At 41.7% G+C, this 22803-nt stretch overlaps 1 protein-coding gene across 1 annotated transcript; it reads left to right on the forward strand.

Annotated features, from left to right (window-relative positions):
- Positions 1-3231: 3231 nt before the first annotated feature.
- On the forward strand, positions 3232-22508 carry pcnp (PEST proteolytic signal containing nuclear protein). The gene is made up of 5 exons (XM_078232910.1): positions 3232-3320; positions 5685-5923; positions 9465-9539; positions 13310-13365; positions 19828-22508. The coding sequence occupies exons 1-5, from the start codon at positions 3275-3277 to the stop codon at positions 19949-19951; spliced, it is 540 nt and encodes a 179-aa protein (XP_078089036.1). The 5' UTR covers positions 3232-3274; the 3' UTR covers positions 19952-22508.
- The last annotated feature ends 295 nt before the right edge of the window (positions 22509-22803 follow it).

Here is a 22803-nt window from a genome sequence, read left to right on the forward strand (position 1 = left end):
ATAAGCTTTCGGAGCACTGCTCCTTCGTCAGATGGAGTGGATATCTGCTCTCAAACTGTGCACAGACACAGAAATCAAGTTACAGAATACTGATTAGAATGCGAATCTCTAAAGCCAGCCAGGTCTTAAAGGTACAGACAATGTGGGTGGGAGGGAGCATTCAACACAGGTTAAAGAGATGTGTATTGTCTCTTCCTGTGGGGGAGCACTTCAGCAGTCACGGGCATTCAGCCTTGGATCTTCAGGTAAGTGTTCTCCAAGGCGGCCTTCACGACACACGACAGCGCAGAGTCGCTGAGCAGAAACTGATAGCCAAGTTCCGCACACATGAGGACGGCCTCAACCGGGATGTTGGATTTATGTCACATTATCAGTAACCCCCACAGCTTGCCTCCTGGACTTGTAGAATCTCACTAGCTGTTCTGTCTGGAGACAATACACATCTCTTTAACCTGTGTTGAATGCTCCCTCCACCCACATTGTCTGTACCTTTAAGACCTGGCTGGCTTTAGAGATTCGCATTCTAATTAGTATTCTGTAACTTGATTTCTGTGTCTGTGCACTGTTTGAGAGCAGATATCCACTCCATCTGACGAAGGAGCAGTGCTCCGAAAGCTTATGGTATTTGCTACCAAATAAACCTGTTGGACTTTAACCTGGTGTTGTGAGACTTCTTACTGTGCTTACCCCAGTCCAACGCCGGCATCTCCACATCATGGCCCCATAGTTTAAGCAGAGTAAGAATTCTCACAACACCAGATTAAAATCCAACAGGTTTATTCGGTATCACAAGCTTTCAGAGCGTTGCTCCTTCATCAGGTGAGTGGAGCTCTGAAAGCTTGTTATACCAAATAAACCTGTTGGACTTTAACCTGGTGTTGTGAGACTTCTTACTGTGCCGACCCCAGTCCAACGCCGGCATCTCCACATCATAGAACATAGAAAGCCACAGCACAAACAGGCCCTTCGGCCCACAAGTTGCGCTGATCATATCCCTACCTCTAGGCCTATCTATAGCCCTCAATCCCATTAAATCCCATGTACTCATCCAGAAGTCTCTTAAAAGACCCCAACGAGTTTGCCTCCACCACCACCGACGTCAGCCGATTCCACTCACCCACCACCCTCTGAGTGAAAAACCTACCCCTGACATCTCCTCTGTACCTACCCCCCAGCACCTTAAACCTGTGTCCTCTCGTAGCAACCATTTCAGCCCTTGGAAATAGCCTCTGAGAGTCTACCCTATCCAGACTTCTCAACATCTTGTAAACCTCTATCAGGTCACCTCTCATCCTTCGTCTCTCCAGGGAGAAGAGACCAAGCTCCCTCAACCTATCCTCATAAGGCATGCCCCCCAATCCAGGCAACATCCTTGTAAATCTCCTCTGCACCCTTTCAATGGCTTCAACATCTTTCCTGTAATGAGGTGACCAGAACTGCGCGCAGTACTCCAAGTGGGGTCTAACCAGGGTCCTATAAAGCTGCAGCATTATCTCCCGACTCCTAAACTCAATCCCTCGATTAATGAAGGCTAGTACGCCATACGCCTTCTTGACCGCATCCTCCACCTGCGAGGCCGATTTAAGAGTCCTATGGACCCGGACCCCAAGGTCCTTCTGATCCTCTACACTGCTAAGAATGGTACCCTTCATATTATACTGCTGCTTCATCCCATTGGATCTGCCAAAATGGATCACTACACACTTATCCGGGTTGAAGTCCATCTGCCACTTCTCCGCCCAGTCTTGCATTCTATCTATGTCTCGCTGCAACTTCTGACATCCCTCCAAACTATCCACAACACCACCTACCTTGGTGTCGTCAGCAAACTTACCAACCCATCCCTCCACTTCCTCATCCAGGTCATTTATGAAAATGACAAACAGCAAGGGTCCCAGAACAGATCCCTGGGGCACTCCACTGGTCACTGACCTCCATGCAGAGAAAGACCCCTCCACAGCCACTCTCTGCCTTCTGCAGGCAAGCCAGTTCTGGATCCACAAGGCAACAGCCCCTTGGATCCCATGACATCTCACTTTCTCAAGAAGTCTTGCATGGGGGACCTTATCGAACGCCTTGCTGAAGTCCATATAGACCACATCCACCGCTCTTCCTTCGTCAATGTGTTTGGTCACATTTTCAAAGAACTCAACCAGGCTCGTAAGGCACGACCTGCCCTTGACAAAGCCGTGCTGACTACTTTTGATCATACTAAACTTCTCTAGATGATCATAAATCCTGTCTCTCAGGATCCTCTCCATCAACTTACCAACCACTGAGGTTAGACTCACCGGTCGGTAATTTCCCGGGCTGTCCCTGTTCCCTTTCTTGAATACAGGGACCACATCCGCAATCCTCCAATCCTCCGGAACCTCTCCCATCTCCATCGACGATGCAAAGATCATCGCCAAAGGCTCCGCAATCTCCTCCCTCGCCTCCCACAGTAACCTGGGGTACATCCCATCCGGTCCCGGCGACTTACCAACCTTGATGCCATTCAATAGTTCCAACACATCCTCTTTCTTTATGTCCACATGCTCGATCCTTTCTGTCCACCGCAAACCAGCAGTACAACCACCCAGATCCCTTTCCACCGTGAATACCGAGGTAAAGTATTCATTAAGCACCTCCGCCATTTCTAACGGTTCCGCACAAACTTTTCCCCCTTCACCTTTTAAGGGTCCTATGCCTTCACATCTCATCCTTTTACTCTTGACATATTTGTAGAAAGCCTTGGGATTCTCCTTAATCTTACCCGCCAAGGTCTTCTCATGACCCCTTCTCGCTCTCCTAATTTCCTTCTTAAGCTCCTTCCTACATCCCGTATACTCCTCTAAATCCTTAACACCTCCTAGCTCTCTGAACCTTCTGTACGCCTCTCTTTTCTTATAGTTTGAGGTTAAGGGTTAAACCTTTTAGAACTGAGGTGAGGAGAAATTTCTTCACCCAGAGGGTGGTGAGTGCGTGGAATTCATTTCCACAGAATGTAGTTGAGGCCAAAACGTTGTCTGATTTCAAGAAGAAATTAGATATAACTCTCAGGGCTCAAGGGATATGCGGGGGGGGGGGGGTGATCAGAATATTGAATTTGATGATCAGTCAAGATCTATATGAATGGCACAGCAGGCTTGAAGGGCCGAATGGCCTACTCCTGTTTCTATGTGATAGACACAACAGCTGCCAGCCTTGGAGAGGGGCGGGGCCTGGCTGTGGCGCCGGAAGTGACGATCCTCTCCCTCCCAGAGTGCCGTTGGCGGTTTGAAGTTGGTTCAAAATGGCGGAGGAAAGGCGCACGGAGGCGGAGAAACTGCAAGATGAAGGTGCCGCTTCATAATCTTTTAACTACACAGCGCGGCAGGATGTGCACAAACCCCGATATTGTCACTACTAGCGAAGGGACGAAACAATTAAAAAAAAACAAAGCCAGAAATTCAGCTCCCCTCCCCCTCCCGGCTCCCCGGAGGAGGCTGTGCAGCCAGTGTGGGGTCAGTAGCAGGCGGGAGGGCCTCGAATATCATTCCTCCCCCCACACACTGTACACGGGCTTCCAGCTCTGAGTTATAGTGCATTTTATTAGAATAGGTCAGTCCAATTTCAGTGCATTGCCTTTAAGTATTTTGGAACTCAAATTTTATTTTTAAACGAACGATTTATTAGGTTTTTTTGTAGTGCTGAATGCTATCTTAAACGTGGAACGTTTGATTAAAAGCCAACACTCGAGACAATTCAGTCTAGCACTCGGAATAATTTCTATTGCAAGTGTGACTACAGATGTAGCTCATGTTTTTTCTTAGAAACAAAGCATTTTCTTACATTGCTGTGAAATGTAGGAACTGACTCCTACAATATTTCGTCGTATAATGTGAAATGCAAGCAGCCCATTGGCTAATCTGATTATGACCCAGTATGCATTTATTTGTAGCTCAAGTTATTAAAATGTAGAGAAATCTAATGTGGAGGATGGGTTAGGACACAAAAGTTTTGTTGCCATTCATGTTTTTGTGATAATTGATCTCATTTTCAAGCAAACATCTTGCATTGGAATAGAGATTTTTATTGATTGTGACTTTTTGATTAGTATCTGAAATTCAAACCAAGTAACTGAAAGGAAGCATTAAAGGCCCAATCAAGAATAATGCATGACCCATTATAACTAAGGCACACTTTGTGATACCTGTAACAATTTGTAATCTTAACTGTTGTACTTGACATTTTTTTTGGAATGTTTAGTTATTTCAAAATGTGCGTAATAGCTGGTGACTTATCATAAAATGCCATATGAAAACAATGTTGGATACATTCAGTGATTCAGAGTTTTGGCAACACAAAAAATCCAGTAGGACCAATACAGTACTATTTTTGTTTGATCAGTAATCCAGTAAATTAGAGCATCTTTGTCACTGGTTTGTACTACAACTGGATATAGCAGTATACCTGGCAGATGTAAATCACGTAAGCAGGCAGCTTTGGAATTTAGAGCATCAAACTTAAATTCCCAAACGTTAGCTGTAGGACTATCCTCTAAATAGTTATTTTTATCAAATATATGGGTTATGCTTTGTTTAACATTAATTTTCAATTAGTTTGTTGGTTAATGATGATTATATAGTCCCATAATTGATATAGTCTCGGCTATTGAATTCATTTCTGACCGAACTGTGAGGCGAATGAAAGAAATATGTGTTGGCTCTTTGGCTGATTCCTTGTCAGGAATGCAGAGGCGATTTAATAATAGGTATGTGCTTTTGGAATAAAAGCTGATGGCTAGTGCACATGTTAGAAAATATTTGAACTCGAAAAGTGTTTCTGCAAATTACCTGTTCAAAATGAGGAGGAATTTGTTTTTGAAAACTAGCAAGTCTGAGTTTAACTAAAGTAATTATTTCTTTTGGAACAAAATTTTATTCTGTAGTAAATGATCTACACATGTAAAACGATTTAGTTTTTAAAAAAAGTTTTTGACTCATTATTTGTCATTCTGAATTTTGTCTTCAGAATTAACATTAGTTGAATCAGATTTCAAACTGATTATCAGAGATTTGAAGAATTTGCCTCTTTAATTTATTGAACACTGGATCTACGTGTATTCTGTTGGATGTTACTACTGATTTAGTAAGAAATGAAAATAAAAGATAAAAGTCCAGTGAGTAAAAACTCAAATTACTGGAACTGTAGCTCTTAGAGTAATTGATTATAACTTGACTACGTGAATCACTGTCTGAAACGATACCCACCTTGGCACTCCGTTTGGTCATCAGTTATTTTAGGATGTTGTCATTCTGGTGCTGTGTTCCCCCCCCCCCCCCCCCCCCCCCCCCCCCCCCCCCCCCCCCAACATGTAACACCTGAAAGTCTACAATTTGTACAATCATTGGTGAATGTTTCCTCAGTGTGGACCTTTAGTCTACCAAAATCTGTACTGTTTTGGTCTGTGAATTTTCTTTGGGGGTCCAAGAAACAGGAGCACTGGATTAATCCTACCCTAAAACTGAAATGTAGAGTCCATCCATCCATGAAATGGTTTCTCAGTGCCTGCATCTACTGTATCTGACAAACAGTGGAAGAGACTACTGGTTCAGTCAGTGCACACCCACAGAAGCTCCCTAATACTTAATGAGGTTGCTGCATCCACCAAAGTGCTCGATAAAGTATCTCATCTTGGTAAGTTGTTTCGACTCCACCAGGACCAGAAGAGAAGGAAGAGAAAACTGTGAAAACTAAGACTGTTTCTTCCAGTAATGAAGGAGAAAGTTCAACTCGAAGTGCAGAGAAAAGAGCAGCTGATGAGAAAAATCAAGATGACTCTGCTTCCGGGGATGCAAACAACAAACCCACCCCTGCAAAAGTTACCAAAATTGGATTTTCAATAGGAAGTATGACCGTAAAGAAACCAGCTCCAATATCCATCAAACTAGGAGCAAGTGTAAGTAATTTTTTATGCTTTCTATGTGTCAAAAGATACTTGTAGTTTATTATAATGGATATTTCTAATTGTAATATCATTGTTTACATGGTACTGATGGGGCCACACTTCTGAAGCACTGGGCATATTCAGCAACAGAAAGGGGGGAAGGAGTTCAAAACCAAACAAAGCCTAAGTTGAAATCAGCATAGTTCAAGAAGAGCAGTTGGGTGCTGGTAATGAAATTATATGAACACTAAAACCACACTAAATGGTTGTGTTCAGAACCAAATGAAATGGGTATTTAATTCTAATCCACAATTTTAACCTTCTCCTGCTAATGGCCTCTTCTTTGGGAGAAATGTAATCAGTGTGAGATTAAAAATGTTAATAAAATCGTAGAATTTTCAACAGATCAGAGAGAGACCATTCGGCCCATTGAGTTTGCACTAATTCTCCAACAGAGCATCTTACCCAGGTCTATTACCCACCCTATCCCCGTAACCCCACGCATTTATCTCGCTAGTCTCCCTAACCTCCACATCTTGGGACACTAAGGGTCAATTTAGCATGGCCAATCCACCTAACCTGCACATCTTTGGACTGTGGGAGGAAACCGGAGCACCCAGAGGAAACACGTGTGTGCACCCGCACACACACACGCACACTCCCAGGTGTTGTAAGACAGAAGTGCTAACCACTGTGCCACCCTGCCACTCCAGGTGTGAGAGTTGTGCTGCGAATCACCACATGCAGTTTATCCTTACAATGTTTGCAAACAATTGCTTCTAGGAAGTGAGGATTCTCCTAGTGCAACTCTTCGTTACAATTGAAATGCATCACTTCATTTTAGTAAATGTAAAATTTAGTATTTAGAAATTGCAAGCAGAGTGAACATTTGAATTGGGAAAATATATTTTTGTAGTAATAGCTTTAATCACTTGAACATGGTTTTAATGCTGATATGTTGTCTGTGAATTCCTATTACCAGTCTAAATTTTAGATATGTGCGCAAAACGTATATTGTAGAATATTCTTTTGTAGGCACCTGGGTACAATTGTGCTCCTTGAGCTGTTTTTTGGAAGTATATAGAAAAGTGGGACTAATTGAATATTATCAAGGTGATCATTTTATAGATTGTTGATAGGTAAGGATGTTAAGGGATATTGAACAAAGGTGGGAAAATGTATTTAAGGAACAGCTTAGCCATTGCTAATAGAATTGCGAAATAAGTTTGAGAGGCTGAATGACTTGTTCTGTTTCTGTGTTCTGACCTTTATAACATTAATGCATAAATGTACCCATTAATGAAGAATGAAGAGTCCCTATTATTAATATTCATGTTGGCTGTTGAGGGTGGGGAAAGGGGTGCTCAGCTGCATCTTTTTTAAAGAAATGCATTTTCCAGTGGCCCAGGAAGTCTATCTAGTGTTTCGCTGAGCTTTATAAACCAGCAAGATCTCAGGCTTGACTCATGGACTTTGTTGAGTTAACTAATCTCAACTGGGTTGAGACACTGAAATGGGACTTGATAATTCTGAGGCCCCCTCCAGTTAAATACACTTTCACCACCAACTAAAAAGTGTAACAAATCATTACCTTTTCAGTAAAACTGCAGATCAGTTATAGTAATCCATTATTTCACCAGTTGTAACCACTTAAGATATAAGCGCTTGTTGTAATTGCCCAGATGGTACATTCCATGTCACTTGTCTTTGCATGAACAGAATGGAGGTGCTTTCTCAAATAGAAGGCACTGGCCAAGTCACACTTGCTCTCCCTTCAGTTGTCAGAAACTAGTCAATTAGTCTGACATTTTTAGGTGTAAAGGACCTGTTTTGGTGGAATTGGGGAGGTATGAAAGAAAAATTGAGTAGATGATTGAAGAACTAAAAAGCAAGGTAGAATGTAAAATGTATATTTGTATTTCTAACCAAATTAATTCAATCAAACAATAAAGTTGCTCAGTAGGGAGTGATTTATTTGGTGAAATTCCTCATACTTGATTAAAATGTAGACAATATTAGATTTTTTTTGTACCTGCCTCAGTCGCACTTTGGAAGAGGAATTTGGAAAGAGAGTCTACTATAAATGAGCCAATTTGTGATGAGTGGATAATGTGCCCATATACCCAAATTCCTAAAGGCTGTAGGGAATTTGATGAAAAGCATATGAATTATTCAAAGGAATAATAGAATATAAAAGCAAATGAGTCATGCTAGAACTTCATAAATCACTGGTTAGGCCTCAGCTGGCATATTGTGAACAATTCTGAGCACTACATTTCAGCAAAGTTGTAAAGGCATTAGGAAGGATAAGATGAAGATTTACCTGTATGTTACCAAGGACAAGGAATTTATGTTATGAGGAAAGGTTGGAAAAGTTAGTACTGTTTTTCTTGGAACAGAGACGGTTAAGAGGTCACCTATTAGAATGTTTTTGAGATGATTTGATAAAGTAGGCAAAGGAAAGCTGTTCCCCTGGCGAATGGATCATAGATTCAAAATCATTGTTAAAAAATCTAGAGGACAGATGAGCACAGTAATATTTTTTGTTTTATATTGGATCACCATAATCATGTATCCTAATTTACATTTGCTGTAGCTTCACAGCATGAATGTTTAAGAACACCTTTAAGTGTCTTTCCTCCCTAATAGTCTAGTTCAGAGCCCTGCCTACTATACACATGGTTTACATTCATGCTGCACATAACATCTCACACATCTGTACGGGCACATTTCTCTCCCTCTCTATCTTGATCTGATCGTGCTTTTTTTGTCGTCTAAGATTGACACAAATCCTTGGTCATCTGCAAACCTGCACACAATTTCCTCTGATGCTTTCATCCAAATCATTAATAAAGATTTTGGGTTGAAGTGTGATAAAGGAACAGAGATCAGGGATCAATGTATACAGGTCATTGAAGGTGGTAGGATAAGTTCGGAAGGATGTTAAGACATATGCAATCCTTGGTTTTATGAAAGAATAGAAGCACATAGTTATATTACATATTTATAAAAGGCCTCAGCTGAATATTGTGTTCAATCCTGGGTATCTCTTTATAGGAAGTATGTCATGACCTTAGAGAGGTGTAACAGGACTTTACTTGAATGGTACCAATAATGAGAGACTTCGGTTATGTGGAGAGATTGGATAAGCCAGACTTGTTCTTCCTAGAACCAAGAAGGTTAAGAGGATATTGGATAGAAATGTTCAAAATCATGAATGAGTAAATCAGGAGAAACTGCTTCCAGTGCCAGAAGGGTCAGTAACCAGGGAACACAAGATGATTGGCAAATGACCAATGAAGAAACCTTTTTTTACATGTGACCTGGAATGCACTGCCTAAAAGGGAGCAGATCTATTAATAACATTAAAAAGGAATTGGATAAGTACTTGAGAGAGAGAGGGGGGGGGGGGGGGGGGGGGGGGAGGAGGACAAGTGGGATTAATCAAATAGCTCTGCAATGGCTCATTATGTATTTATGAAGAATAGTTGTTTTAATACCATCCTGTTACGGTTATCAGAACTGAAGTCTTATCATTTATTTCTATTTCTAGAACCCAAAAGAAAGTCCACCTGTTTTAGCCCCAAAGAAACCTTCAGTTGCAGCAGTTTTCAATGAAGATGAGGATGTAAGTACTTTTTAAAAAAGTAGTTGTGTATTATGAGATGGGAGCATCATTTCTGTACAGTTGCAATTGCTGGGAGTTGGTACTGTTCTCTGAGAGAAGGCAAGGGAAAGTATGTTTGAAATGGAACTTATTCATGTTGCCTAAATAAAAAGGTCATCGACTCAACCTAATAGTCCACCAACAGCAACTTGTTTTCATATGTAACAAAGCATCCCAAGATGCTTCAAAGGAATATTATAAAATAAATTATACCGAACCTCACAAGGAGATATTAGGTCAGATGACAAAAGCTTGGTCAAATTGGGGGGTTTTAAGGATGTCTAAAAGGATGTCAGTGAGGTAGAGTGCTGAAGAGGTGTAGGGCCTAGGCAACTGATAATACAGCAAGAGATCTCCCTCAAAGACTAAATCTACCTGTTGGGATCCTATGCCCTCCAGTAAGAGACTACCACATGATGCAACTGACAGAATCTTGCTGATCAGTGCAGAAATTTTGATGTTTTATGAAAATCCATTTAGTGTAAACCTCTTATTTCACGATCTAAAGCGTCAGTATAGATCTGAGCATAAAAAACACTGATGCAACCACTCCATGAACAGAGTGATGACATGGTCAAGCAGTTAAAATCTTGAATGCTCAACAGGCCAGAATGAGATAAACAGAGATAACCCAAAGGGTTGTGAGGGAGATATAGAGATAGGGAGGGGAAAGACCTGGAAGAATTTCAAAACGAGGATTAGAATTTTGAAATCAAGACATTGCTTGACCAGGAACCAATACAAGTTAACAAACACAGGGTAATGAATGAACTAGACATGTTACCAGTTGAGCACAAGCAGCAGACATCGGATGACCAAAGGTAATGAAGAATAAGTGGAGACCATCCAGGAGTATGTTGGAATAGTCACATCAAGCATAAATGAAGGTTTCTGCGGCAGTTGAGCTGAGCCATGCAAAAGTCAGGAGTTGTAACAAATGTGGAAATAACCGATATTGGAGATTATTGGAGATTGCGTGTCCTGAATCTTACCTTGACTGTCACAACAGTCCGACCAAAATATGTTCAGTCCCATGCTATTGCCAGTGAGAGAGTCAGCTTGATATGTCTCCTGCTCCGACCAAGACCGCAAGAAGGGTGAATGTAGCCCAGTCCATCATGCAAACCAGCCTCCCATCCATTGATTCTGTCTACACTTCTCGCTGCCTCAGAAAAGCAGCCAGCATAATCAAGCACCCTACGCACCCTGAACATACTCTCTTCCACCTTCTTCCGTCGAGAAAAAGATACAAAAGTCTGAGATCACATATCAACCGACTCAAGAACAGCTTCTTCCCTGCTGCCATCAGACTTTTGAATGGACCTACCTTATATTCATTTGATGTTTCTCTGCACCCTAGTTATGACTGTAACACTACATTCTGCACCCCCTCCTTTCTTTCTCCCCTACGTTGTCCATGAACAGTATGCTTTGTCTATAGTTTTGAGTTGCTAGATGTGTTTGAAATCTATCCCATTTAGCACAGTGGTGGTGCCACATAACACAGTGGAAACAGGACTTTGACTCACAAGTTATATGCCGTGGTCATTCCTACCAATGCTATCATGGAGAGATACATCTTTGACAGGTAAATTGGCAGGATGGTGGTGTGGTAGGTGCTGATCAGCAAACGTTTCTTTGTCCCTGTTTGATCTGATGTGATGAGACTTCATGGGATCCAAAGTCAATGTTGAGGACTCACAGGATACCTCCCGTCTGATTGAATACCACTGTGCTGGCTCCTCTGCTGGTGAAGCATGATGTACCCAGGGATGGTGTTGTCTGGGACATTGTAAAATATTTGGTGAGTATGACTAGTTAGTGGGACAGCTCTCCCACCCCCAGATATTACTAAGAAGGACTCTGTAGGGTCATCAGGTCTGGGTTTGCCGTTGTCTTTTCCAGTGCCTAGATTGATGCCGGTAGCCCGTCGATTTCATTCCTTTTAGACTTTGTAGGGTTGATACAACTGAGAAGCTTGCTTGGCTATTTCAGAGGGCATGAAGGGTCAGCCACATTGCTGTCTGGAGTCACATGGACTTTCAGTGTGCGTTTCCTCCGGGTGCTCTTGTTTCCTCCCACACTCCAAGGATGTGATTGGCCATGGCCTCAGGGGGATTAGCAAGAGTAATTAATTATGTGGGGTTGCGGGTATAGGTCCTGGGTGGGATTGTGGTCGGCGCAGACTTTTTGGGCCAAATAGCCTCCTTCTGCACTGTGGGGATTCTATGAGTCTTGGGGGAGATCTGGTTTTCTGAACTGAAAGGAGGAGCCTTGATTTAATGCCTCATTTTAAGTTCTAAATCTAACAAGATTTTAAGTATCGATCATCTTTTAAAGTGACGAGAGAAAGCGGGAGTGGGATACTGAAAGTGCACGATCAGCCATAATCATATTGAATAGTGGTGCAGGCTCGAAGGGCTGAATGGCCTACTCCTGCAGCTATTTTCTATGTTTAATTTAATTTTGATTTATTATTGCCACTTGTATTAACACACAGTGAAAAGTATTGTTTCTTGCACGCTATAAGACAAAACATACCGTTCATAGAGAAGGAAATGAGAGAGTGCAGAATGTAGTGTTACAGTCATAGCTAAGGTGTAGAGGAAGATCAACTTAATGCAAGGTAAGTCCATTCAAAAGTCTGACAGCAGCAGGGAAAAAGCAGTTCTTGAGTCGGTTGGTATGTGACCTCAGACTTTTGTAACTTTTTCCCGACAGAAGAAGGTGGAAGAGAGAATGTCCGGGGTATGTGGGGTCCTTAATTATGCTGGCTGCTTTACCGAGGCAGCGGGAAATGTAGACCGAGTCAATGGATGGGAGACTGGTTTGCGTGATGGATTGGGCTAAATTCACAACCTTTTGTAGTTCCTTGCGATCTTGGGCAGAGCCATACCAAGCTGTGATACAACCAGAAAGAATGCTTTCTATGGTGCATCTGTAAAAGTTGCTGAGAGTCATAGCTGACATGCCAAATTTTGTTAGTCTTCTGAGAAGAACTAGTATATCTTCCTCTCTACCGGTACTGCCACACCTGGGGAAATCAATCCTGGTTCAATGGTGGGCTTTCTTAACAATAGTGTCGGCATGGGGGGACCAGGACAGGTTGTTGGTGATCTGGACACCTAAAAACATGAAGCTCTCGACCCTTTCTACTTCGTTCCCATTGATGTAGACAGGGGCATGTTCTCCTTTACGCTTCCTGAAGTTGATGACAAGTATAATCAACAGGTACTTTTACATTCACACTTTTTGTAAGGTGCTATTCTCTATATTTAATTTTTTTAACTACTTCTATGGTTATAATGAATAGTATTTGCTCGTTGCTTGATTACTGATCAGAGACTCTTTAGAATGATCTATCAGTACCCATCCAGTTATGGCAGCCATGTAATCAGTGGTGGTGGTATTTTGATGTCACATTTTCCTACATTTTCATGCTGCTTTACATTTGGGAGACCTGCAATCTTGTTGTGTATCGTGTCATGGCTAAATGGCATTCTAAGCAGGATAGTATACTCTCTGTGGAGTTGACAGTGATAAACCTCCAATGTACTTTTGCATCAGGAATCCAGTGAGTGTGCAAAATGTCTCCTGAAACATCTTGATAGCTAAAGTTTCTGCACCAAGAATTTGGAAGAACCCAATTCTTCCAAAGGATATGTTTGAAATATAACACCTGTATTATAAAAGGTTGATTGGTTAATAGAATCCTTTATTTCTACCCACAGAGTGAGCCTGAGGAAATGCCCCCTGAAGCAAAAATGCGTATGAAGAATATGGGACGGTATGGTTTTAATAATTTCAACAATTAAAGTTCAAAACACGAAAGTCGTAACTCAGTGGATGCACCTATAGTTGTATATCAGTGAGACATTGTTAGGTAGTGTAAGACATAACCAAATACATGTAAGAACATAAGAACTAGGAGGAGGAGTAGGCCATCTGACCCCTCGAGCCTACTCTGCCATTCAATAAGATTATGGCTGACCTTTTCGTGAACTCAGCTCCACTTACCCGCCCGCTCATCATAACTCTTAATTCCTTTCAGTTCAAAAATGTATCAATCCTTGCCTTAAAAGCATTCAATGAGGTAGCTTCAATGCTTCACTGGGCAGATTCACAACCCTTTGTGTGAAGAAGTTCCTCCTCAACTCAGTCCTAAATCTGCTCCCCCTTATTTTGAGGCCATGCCCCCTAGTTCTAGTTCACCTGCCAGTCGAAACAACCTCCCTGCTTCTATCTTATCTATTCTCTTCATTATCTTATATGTTTCTATAAGATCGCCCCTCATTCTTCTGAATTCCAGTGAGCATAGTCCCAGTCTACTCAGTCTGTCCTCATAAGCCAACCCGCTCAACTCCGGAATTAACGTAGTGAATCGCCTCTGTACCCCCTCCATTGCCAGTATATCCTTTCTCAAGTAAGAAGACCAAAACTGTACACAGTACTCTAGGTGTGGCTTCACCCAGCACCTTATACAGCTGCAACATAAGCTCCCTATTTCTAAACTCCATCCCTCTAGCAATGAAGGGCAAAATTCCATTTGCCTTCTTAGTTACCTGCTACACCTGCAAACCAACTTTGTGTGATTCAAGCATAAGGTCCCTCTGCACAGCAGCATGCTGCAATTTTTTACCATTTAAATAATAGTCCATTTTGCTGTTATTCCTGCCAAAATGGATGACCTCACAGTTACCAATATTGTACACCATCTGCCAGAACCTTGCCCACTCACTTAGACTATCTATATCCCTTTGCAGACTTTCAGTGTCCTCTGCACACTTTACTCTGCCACTCATCTTGGTGTCATTTGCGAATTTTGACACACTACACTTGGTCCCCAACTCCAAATAATCTATGTAAATTGTAAACAATTGTAGTCCCAACACTGATCCTTGATGCACACCACTAGTCACTGATCACCAAACAGAAAAACACTAATTTACTCCCACTTTTTGCTTTCTGTTAGTTAAACAATCCTCTATCCATGCCAATACATTACCTGTATCACCGTGCACCTTTATCTTATGCAGCAGCCTTTGGTGCGGCACATTGTCAAATGCCCTCTGGAAATCCAGGTACACCACATCCACAGGTTCTCCATTGTCCACTGCGCATATAATGTTCTCAAAGAATTCCACCAAATTAGTCAAATATGACTTGCTCTTCAAGGTTAGTCAGTAGTTCAGATATAAGAAATGAGGCAACACTCAAAATCCTCATCATTAGATATTAATGCTGTTACTAGATGTGTTGGGAATACCAGTTAGCAACACAATACTGTTCGTTACAAATTAAAGGGAGACGATGGCTTAGCGGTATTATCGCTAGATTATTAATTCAGAAACTCATCTGATGTCCTCGGGACCAGGGTTCAAATTTGAATTCAATTTAAAAAAATCTGGAATTAAGAATCTACTGATAACCATGAAACCATTGTCGATTGTTGGAAAAACCACCTGGTTCACTCGTGTCTTTTAGGGAAGGAAATCTGCTGTCTTTACCTGGTCTGGCCTACATGTGATTCCAGAGCCACTGCAATGTGGTTGACTCTCAACTGCTCTCTGAACAAGGGCAACCAGGGGTGGGCAATAAATGCTGGCCAGCCAGCAATGCCCATGACCCACGAATGAATAAAAAATAATACATCACAAGAAGTTATACATATGGTCACCCAGCGAACAGTCACTCCTGTTGAGCATTAGCAACTGACCTCAAGTTTCCTGGTTGCAGTAGCAAATCAGTTTTTATAATTATCTTTTCAAAGTGGGCAAATTTTCTGTTGGCAGGGTAGTACCGTCCTATCAAAATCCGCCTTCAGCTAGACTTACCTAATAGGGCGTCAAATTCTTGTTCAAACCACACATTGACTTCATGCATCTTTGTTAAACACTTTTTCCTGATCACATTAAAAGATCACCAAGATAATTAATTGAATGATCATAGTCCCTCAAATTGCACACTCCTTCCAATTTGTTGCTCCGTGAATTCAAAACAGTTAATCTAATAAAACGTATCTTCTTGCAGAGCTAGTTTTTCCGCATTTCAAAAGAAGACAAACTGAGATCATTCAATGTTAGCTTGTGTCAGTTTCTTGCAGTTTCCATGTATTTGTTGATTTTCTATGGTTGGGTTTTATAATCATCCTGGAACAGATGTTTTGTCTCCATTCGGTTTCATTTCCTATCAAACTTACTGAAACAAAGTTTCACGAAGGTTCTAACTTTGCATCAAGACAAGCACTTCTGTTAGGCAAGGTTTAGCTATTAGGAATAGTTGTTTACAGAGCCATACACTTCACAGTGGGACATCCTGTGTTTTGTTTCAGGTCTTTGAAAAACAGTCCTGCAGCACTCATAATTTATGCCACTTTAAGAAATCTTTCTGCCTCTGCAATGCATACTGGCCGAGATTTGGCCAGTGTCTGGCTGCAACAAAAAGCACTTTGTCCTATAACATTTTCTTCAAGTACTGTCAACTTAGATAAGAATATTACAGCTTCTTACAGTAGTCACCAGTTGCAAGACTGATCTCCAGACAACTTATTGTCTTTTAATTACAAAGCAAAAATAGTGCATGGTTACAAGGCAAAATGCAAATGTAAAAAAAACTGGATTTCAGTATCCCGATGAGTATATGCCTTTCCAATGAGATTACATTCTACCCCTCAGCACATTTAGGGCCATTTAGAACTGAAATAAGGAAGAGTTGGAGGAATTTCATTACTCTGGATGGTGGTGAATCTTTGGAATTCTCTACACCCATAGGGTTGTACAGGCTGTCATTGACTATATTCAAGACAGTGATCAACAGATTTCTAGATATTAAAGATATCAAGAGATACGAAGATAGCACAGGAAAATTGTGTTTTTGTCGAAGATCAGTCATGTGAAGCAGTTGAGGTTACCTCATTGAATGTTTTTAAGGCAAAGATAGATTTTTGAACAGTAAAGGAATTAAGGGTTATGGTGAGCAGGTGGGTAAGTGGAGCTGAGTACGTGAAAAGATCAGCCATGATCTTATTGAATGGCGGAGCAGGCTCGAGGGACCAAATGGCCTACTCCCTGCTCTTAGTTCTGATGGGCTAGTTCAGGGTTTCCCAACTTTTGAGACCACGTAATGAGAAATGAACGGCGAAATGCTAAATTGAAGGAAGTACAAATAAATCACTTCACTTGGGAGGTGGTGTTTGGGGCTTTAACTATTTGAGGCCCCAGATGCAGGAAAGGAGGAAGTAAAAGGGTAATGTTGCATCTCCTGAGCTTGTATGGAATGATCCTTTGGGAAGAGCTGGATTTTTAAAATATTAATTCATAGAATGTGGGCATTGCTGGCTACAACAGCATTTATTGTGCATCCCTAATTGCCTTTGAGAGTTGGTGGTATGCTGCCTTCTTGAACTGCTGAAGTCCATGTATTGTAGATACAACTACAATGCTATTAGGAAGGGAGTTTCTGAATGTGACCTGGTGGTATTGAAGGGACAGTGATATATTTTCAAGTCAGGATGGCTAGTGGCTTGGAGGGGAACTTCCAGGTTGTGGTGTTCCCACATGTAAGCTACCTTTGTCTGCAGGATAATGGTGGTTATAGGTTTGGAAGTTGCTGCCTGAAGAGCATTGGTGAGATCCTGAAGTACATCTTGTAGATTGTACACACTGTGTACACCATTATGGTGGAGGGACTGAATGTTTGTGGATGGGATGCCAATTCGGCTGAGCTTCTTGAGTTAGAGCTGCCCTCATCCAGGCAACGGGTGAGTATTCCATAATACTCCTGACTTGAGCCTTGTAGATGGTGAACGGGCTTTGTGGAGTCAAGAGTTGGGTTATTCACCACAGGATTCCTAGCGTCTGGCCTACTCTTATAGCAAGAAGTTTAACAACACCAGGTTAAAGTCCAACAGGTTTATTTGGTAGCAAAAGCCACACAAGTTTATTCTCCCCCACATCATGTCTACTCTTATAGCCACAGTAATAATATAGCTAGTTCAGTTTCAGGTCAGTGGTAACCCCCAGGATGTTGATAGTGGGGGCTTCGGTGATGGTTAGGCCATTGCAAGTCAAGGGGTGATGGTTAGATTCTCTTTTGTTGGAAATGGTCATTGCTTGGTGCTAGTGTGACACAAATGTTGCTTGCCATTTGTCACCCAAGTCTTGTTGCATTTGGACATGGACTGTTTCAGTATCTGAGGAATTGCAAATGGTGCTGAAAATTGTCTAGTCATAGCGAACGTTTCCACTTTTTACCTTGTACTGGAAGGAAGGTCATTGATGAAACAGCTGAAGCTGGGTGTGTGGAGTGTGGACCAGAGTGTAGCAAAGGTATTGATCCCTTTGGGGCGGTACAGTGGCCAGGGTTTGATTCCTGGCTTGGGTCATTGTCTGTGTGGAGTTTGCACGTTCTCCCCGTGTCTGCGTGGGTTTTCTCTGGGTGTTTCGGTTTCCTCCCATAGTCCAAAGGTGTGCGGGTTAGATGGATTGGCCATGCTAAATTGCCCCTTAGTGTCAGGGGGACTCGCGAGGGTAAATGTATGGGGATAGGGCCCTGGGTTGCATTGTGGTTGGTGCAGACTCGTCAAATGGACCAAGTGGCGGCCTCCTGCACTGTGGGAGTCTATGATAACTGCTGAACAGGGAGGGGAGATGTGATGGGTGGCATCATGCTGGAGGTGACTAAAATGAATGCAGAGGCTGCTGGTGAGAGATGAGAACAATGGGAATCCTATTGTGATTCTGCAAGGAGGATCGGTGGGGAAGGGTGAAAGCAAAATTAAACAGACAAGGTTGGGGGCCCAGTCAACTACGGTTGAGAGAAATCCTCAGTTGCAGATAAAGGAAGATGTATCAGCAGTGCTGGTAGGGTTACACGGTGGCACATTGTTTAGCACTGCTGCCTCTCGGCCAGGGACCCAAGTTCGATTCCTGGCTTGGGTCACTGTCTGTGCGGAGAACTTGGGTCACGCTCTCTCCAAGTTTGCGTGGGTTTCCTCAGGGTGCTCTGGTTTCCTCCCACAGTCCAAAATATGTGCTGGTTAGGTGCTTTGGCCATGCTAAATTCTCCCTCAGCGTACCTGAACAGGCGCTGGAGTGTGGAGACTAGGGGATTTTCACAGTAACTTCATTGCAGTGTTAATGTAAGCCTACTTATGACTAATAAATAAATCCGTGGAAGGTTGCATCAGCAAAATTGATTTGATAGAGATATAGAACTGGGTGTATGGAATAGAGTTTCTACAAAAGACAGGAAATGACGAAATGGGGTCACGGTAGCTGTCACTGGGAGTCACTGGGCATATAGTGGAGTCAAGGTCACTCTGGGAGTCAGTGGGCCCTTACATAGTGTCCAGGTCTGTAGATTAAAACTCTGTTGGAACTTTTGTATATCGATGTTCAGTTAACATGGTTTGCATAAGGAAATAAACAGTTAAGTTGGTGCCTCAAACAAAATCAATTGAGCAGCAGATACAATAACCTGCTTGTGTTATGCCTGATGCATTTTACTAAATGCACCGTGGGCAGCACGGTGGCACAGTGTGGGTGGCACAGTAGCACAGTGGTTAGCACTGCTGCTTCACAGCACCAGGGACCCAGATTTGATTCCCGGCTTGGGTCACTCACTGTCTATGTGGAGTTTGCACGTTCTCCCCATGTCTGCGTGGGTTTCCTCCAGGTGCTCCGGTTTCCTCCCACAGTCTGAAAGACGTGCTGGTTAGGTGCACTGACCTGAACAGGCGCTGGACTGTGGCAAGTAGGGGAATTTCACAGTATTTTCAATGCAGTGTTAATGTAAGCCTTACTTGTGACTAATAAATAAACTTTAAAAGCTTTAAATCCTTTCAGGACCAAAAATTATTCAATATTGGGGACTGTGACTTAAGTAATTTATAATTCCCGACTCTGAGATGGAGACACTTCTAAAACTTTAAAGTGTACATTAATGTACTTATACATTTTTAGGGGCGGCATGGTGACACAGCGGTTAGCCCTGCTGCTTCACAGCGCCAGGGACCGAGGTTCAATTCCCAGCTTGGATCATTGTGCGGGTTTCCTCTGGGTGCTCCACTTTCTTCCCACAGTCCGAAAGACTCCCTCAGTGTACCCAAACATGTGCCGGAGTGTGGCAACTAGGGAATTTTCACTGTAACTTCATTGCAGTGTTAATGTAAGCTACTTGTGACACTAATAAACTTTAAACTTTTTAGTTACAATTATATTTGTTGGTAATTCACATTATCTTTCTGCAGAGAAACACCAACATCAGCAGGACCAAATTCCTTCAACAAGGGAAAACAAGGATTTTCTGACAACCAGAGGTTATGGGAGCGGAAAATGAAGAGTCAGCTGCGGAATTTTGGAGACGAGGACTAAATGCCATTGTTCAAAAGCCAGAGTTGAGTTGAGTGGGAAGGAGAAAGGAAATTTAGGGATTAAGATGCATTCTAAACCCTCCAGATTGCTTTGAAATGGAAACTATTTTCAACAATAAGTGTAAAATGTATACTTAAAGACTTTCTCACCATAAATTGTAATGAGTGCAATGTGTTTAGTAAATAGTGGATAACCCCTTCAAACAATTCCATTACAGGAATATTCTGACACAAGAATCGACATTTAGACCTGTCATCTCTAGCTACCATTGACTATTTTTCGTGTGTCGCAGTGAGCTTTTTGATTAGAGTGCGGTAAACTAACATATCAACAGTTAAACGTAGGGAAAAAATATATAGGGGCGGCACGGTGGCACAGTGGTTAGCACTGCTGCCTCACAGCATCAGGGATCCGGGTTCAATTCCAGCCTCGGGTCACTGTCTGTGTGGAGTTTGCACGTTCTCCCTGTGTCTGCATGGGTTTCCTCCGGGTGCTCCGGTTTCCTCCCACAGTCCAAAGATGTGCGGGTTAGGTTGATTGGCCATGCTAAATTGACCCTAGTGTCAGGGGATTAGCTGGGTAAATATGTGGGGTTATGGGAATAGGGCCTGGGTAGGATTGTGTCGGTGCAAACTTGATGGGCCAAATGGTCTCCTTCTGCACTGTAGGGATTCTATGACCTCAGTAAGTATAAGTTCAGTTAAATTTCACACCATTTAAAATTTCATGATCATTAATTGCGTAGCTCCTGAGAACAGTTTTATATTTTATAGTAAGAGATATTTTGGTTTAAGCAAATTTCATGTCTCTCAAAAATTTAAACTCTGCCAAATCTTTTTTAAAACTTAGATTTCCTACTGTCGCACCATTTTCCAGTAAGCAGATGGACTAATGAGGCATTCCTAGGTTGTATATAAACTCACGTAGGAATGGTTTAACCTGCCATTTAACTGTTCTATGCTTGAAGGGCAGAACAGGAAATCATTGGTGTGTGAATTACAGTGGCAAACTATATTCTGACTCTTCGTCCACATCAATGTTCAGCATACTGCTCTTTATTTCAAATTATTATTAATGGGGTCATGGTATTATGAAACTAATGCGCAAATGTTATAATTTGGTATGCTCCATCAGAATATGTTTAAGTACCATCATTCCTATTCTGACAAGACACATGTCTAATGAGGAATAGTTGGCAAAGTGAGTGCAGATTTGCTATGAATTGGAAACCTCAATACCTAGTTAACTGATGTGTTTATTCACATGAATCAACACAATAACAGTTTTGCTGAAATCCTTACTATCCTATTCTCAGGCTCTGAAAGTCTTGTAGTAGCTCTGTTGTATAACTACGATAAATAATGAACGCTAAGCTGGGATTGTGTTGTTATTCCCAGTCTACCACATGAGTCCTTTGGTAACTCAAGCATTGGAGGTTTAGGAGGCTCATTTACTGGGGTCTTGCTCTTTTGCTGAGTCAAATAAATTAATGCATTTATTTTATGCTATTCTTTGGTGTACTGGAATTGCCATTCTAACATCAGCTCTCCCAGTTCTGTCTTTGGGTTGCCCCTTGAAAATCTTAAACAAGGCCTGTACCAGGTGTAGCGCAGTCTGTCTATAGCAACCTCAGTATAATGATTTAATTTGTTTTCTTCCACTTCCCAGCTCGATATTTTAAGTGGTAAAAATCTGCCAGAAATATTGATGGTTAGGAATAACATCCTTGGAGAATAATTGAGCTACTAATAAGATCTTTGGTGAAAATTTAATCTGTTTGTGTTATTTGTAATAAAATTGTGGTGGGTTATCTATGAATACATCTGCAAGTTTGCTACAAAAGAGTGCAGAGAAGAAATACTCCCCGGTAAACATTTGTGAATCAAGGGAAAGTTATGGTGCTGAGTAGTCACAATCCTGAATACTTTAAAAAATGATTCAGCGCTTCAGTACGTAATGAGGTTGTTCATGAAGGGTGACCTTCTCAACTTAGCCCTTGCCTGAGGTGTGGTGATCCTCAAGTTAAATCACCACCCAGTCACCCCCCCCCCCCCCCCCCCCCTCAAAAGGGAGAGCAGCCTTTGGTCATCTGGAGCTATGGCGATTTTACCTTTATCTTTGACGTAATGAGTGGGGAGTATTAATAACCCCATTCATAATCTCAGTGGACTCATAGTGTAGGATTGCATTATAGAGGGTGTTATATATCATCTGATCTCGATCTGTTTTTATTTTGTTGTTTTAAAGGATATAGCACCGTGAAAACATGATGGTGAGATGCCTCAATGTAAATTTATCTCTCTTTACAATCTGTACATTTCAGCCACAACACACTTGTCTCCATTTCTCACAATGTGTAAGGATTATGGAAGTATATTTAAATTTAGGCAACCTGGTTCATGCAGTAACTGTTTTTCAATAAAAGTATTTTTCGTGAAATATACCTAAAATTGATGCTGTAAATACTGCACTATTGCAAAGAATATTTTGCACAACTTAAGGTTGCCACCTATGTTGTGCAGAGTTAATATTGCTGAGACAGGTGCTTCACACGTGCATTTAAAAATAAGAAAACTGAATTTTAAAAGATTCATTATGAATTTATTAACCTTTTCTCAGTAACACCTATAAAGCACTTCTCTTAATTATCAAGATCTGGGGCTTCAAACAGTTAGCTCAAACCCTATCTGCATTTTTCTGAGGTGGTAATGCTGTTTCTGTAGGCTGTTAATGAGTACATTTTTTCACCAAGATAGCCTAAAATGGAGACAGAATAGTCTTAATAGTATTTGGTAAATTTTGGGCCAATGCTTGATATGTGAGATGATAGTAAAATGTGATTGCATCATCTA

This window comes from Mustelus asterias, chromosome 17, assembly GCF_964213995.1.
Source record: "Mustelus asterias chromosome 17, sMusAst1.hap1.1, whole genome shotgun sequence".
NCBI lineage: Eukaryota > Metazoa > Chordata > Chondrichthyes > Carcharhiniformes > Triakidae > Mustelus > Mustelus asterias.

Excerpts from the sequence above, each read along its gene's own strand:
- pcnp (XM_078232910.1), top strand. The coding sequence starts at position 3,275 with ATGGCGGAGGAAAGGCGCACGGAGGCGGAGAAACTGCAAGATGAAG. Across the intron at positions 3,321-5,684 it reads GGAGAAACTGCAAGATGAAG|GACCAGAAGAGAAGGAAGAG; the intron begins GTGCCGCTTCAT and ends CGACTCCACCAG. Across the intron at positions 13,366-19,827 it reads CGTATGAAGAATATGGGACG|AGAAACACCAACATCAGCAG; the intron begins GTATGGTTTTAA and ends ATCTTTCTGCAG.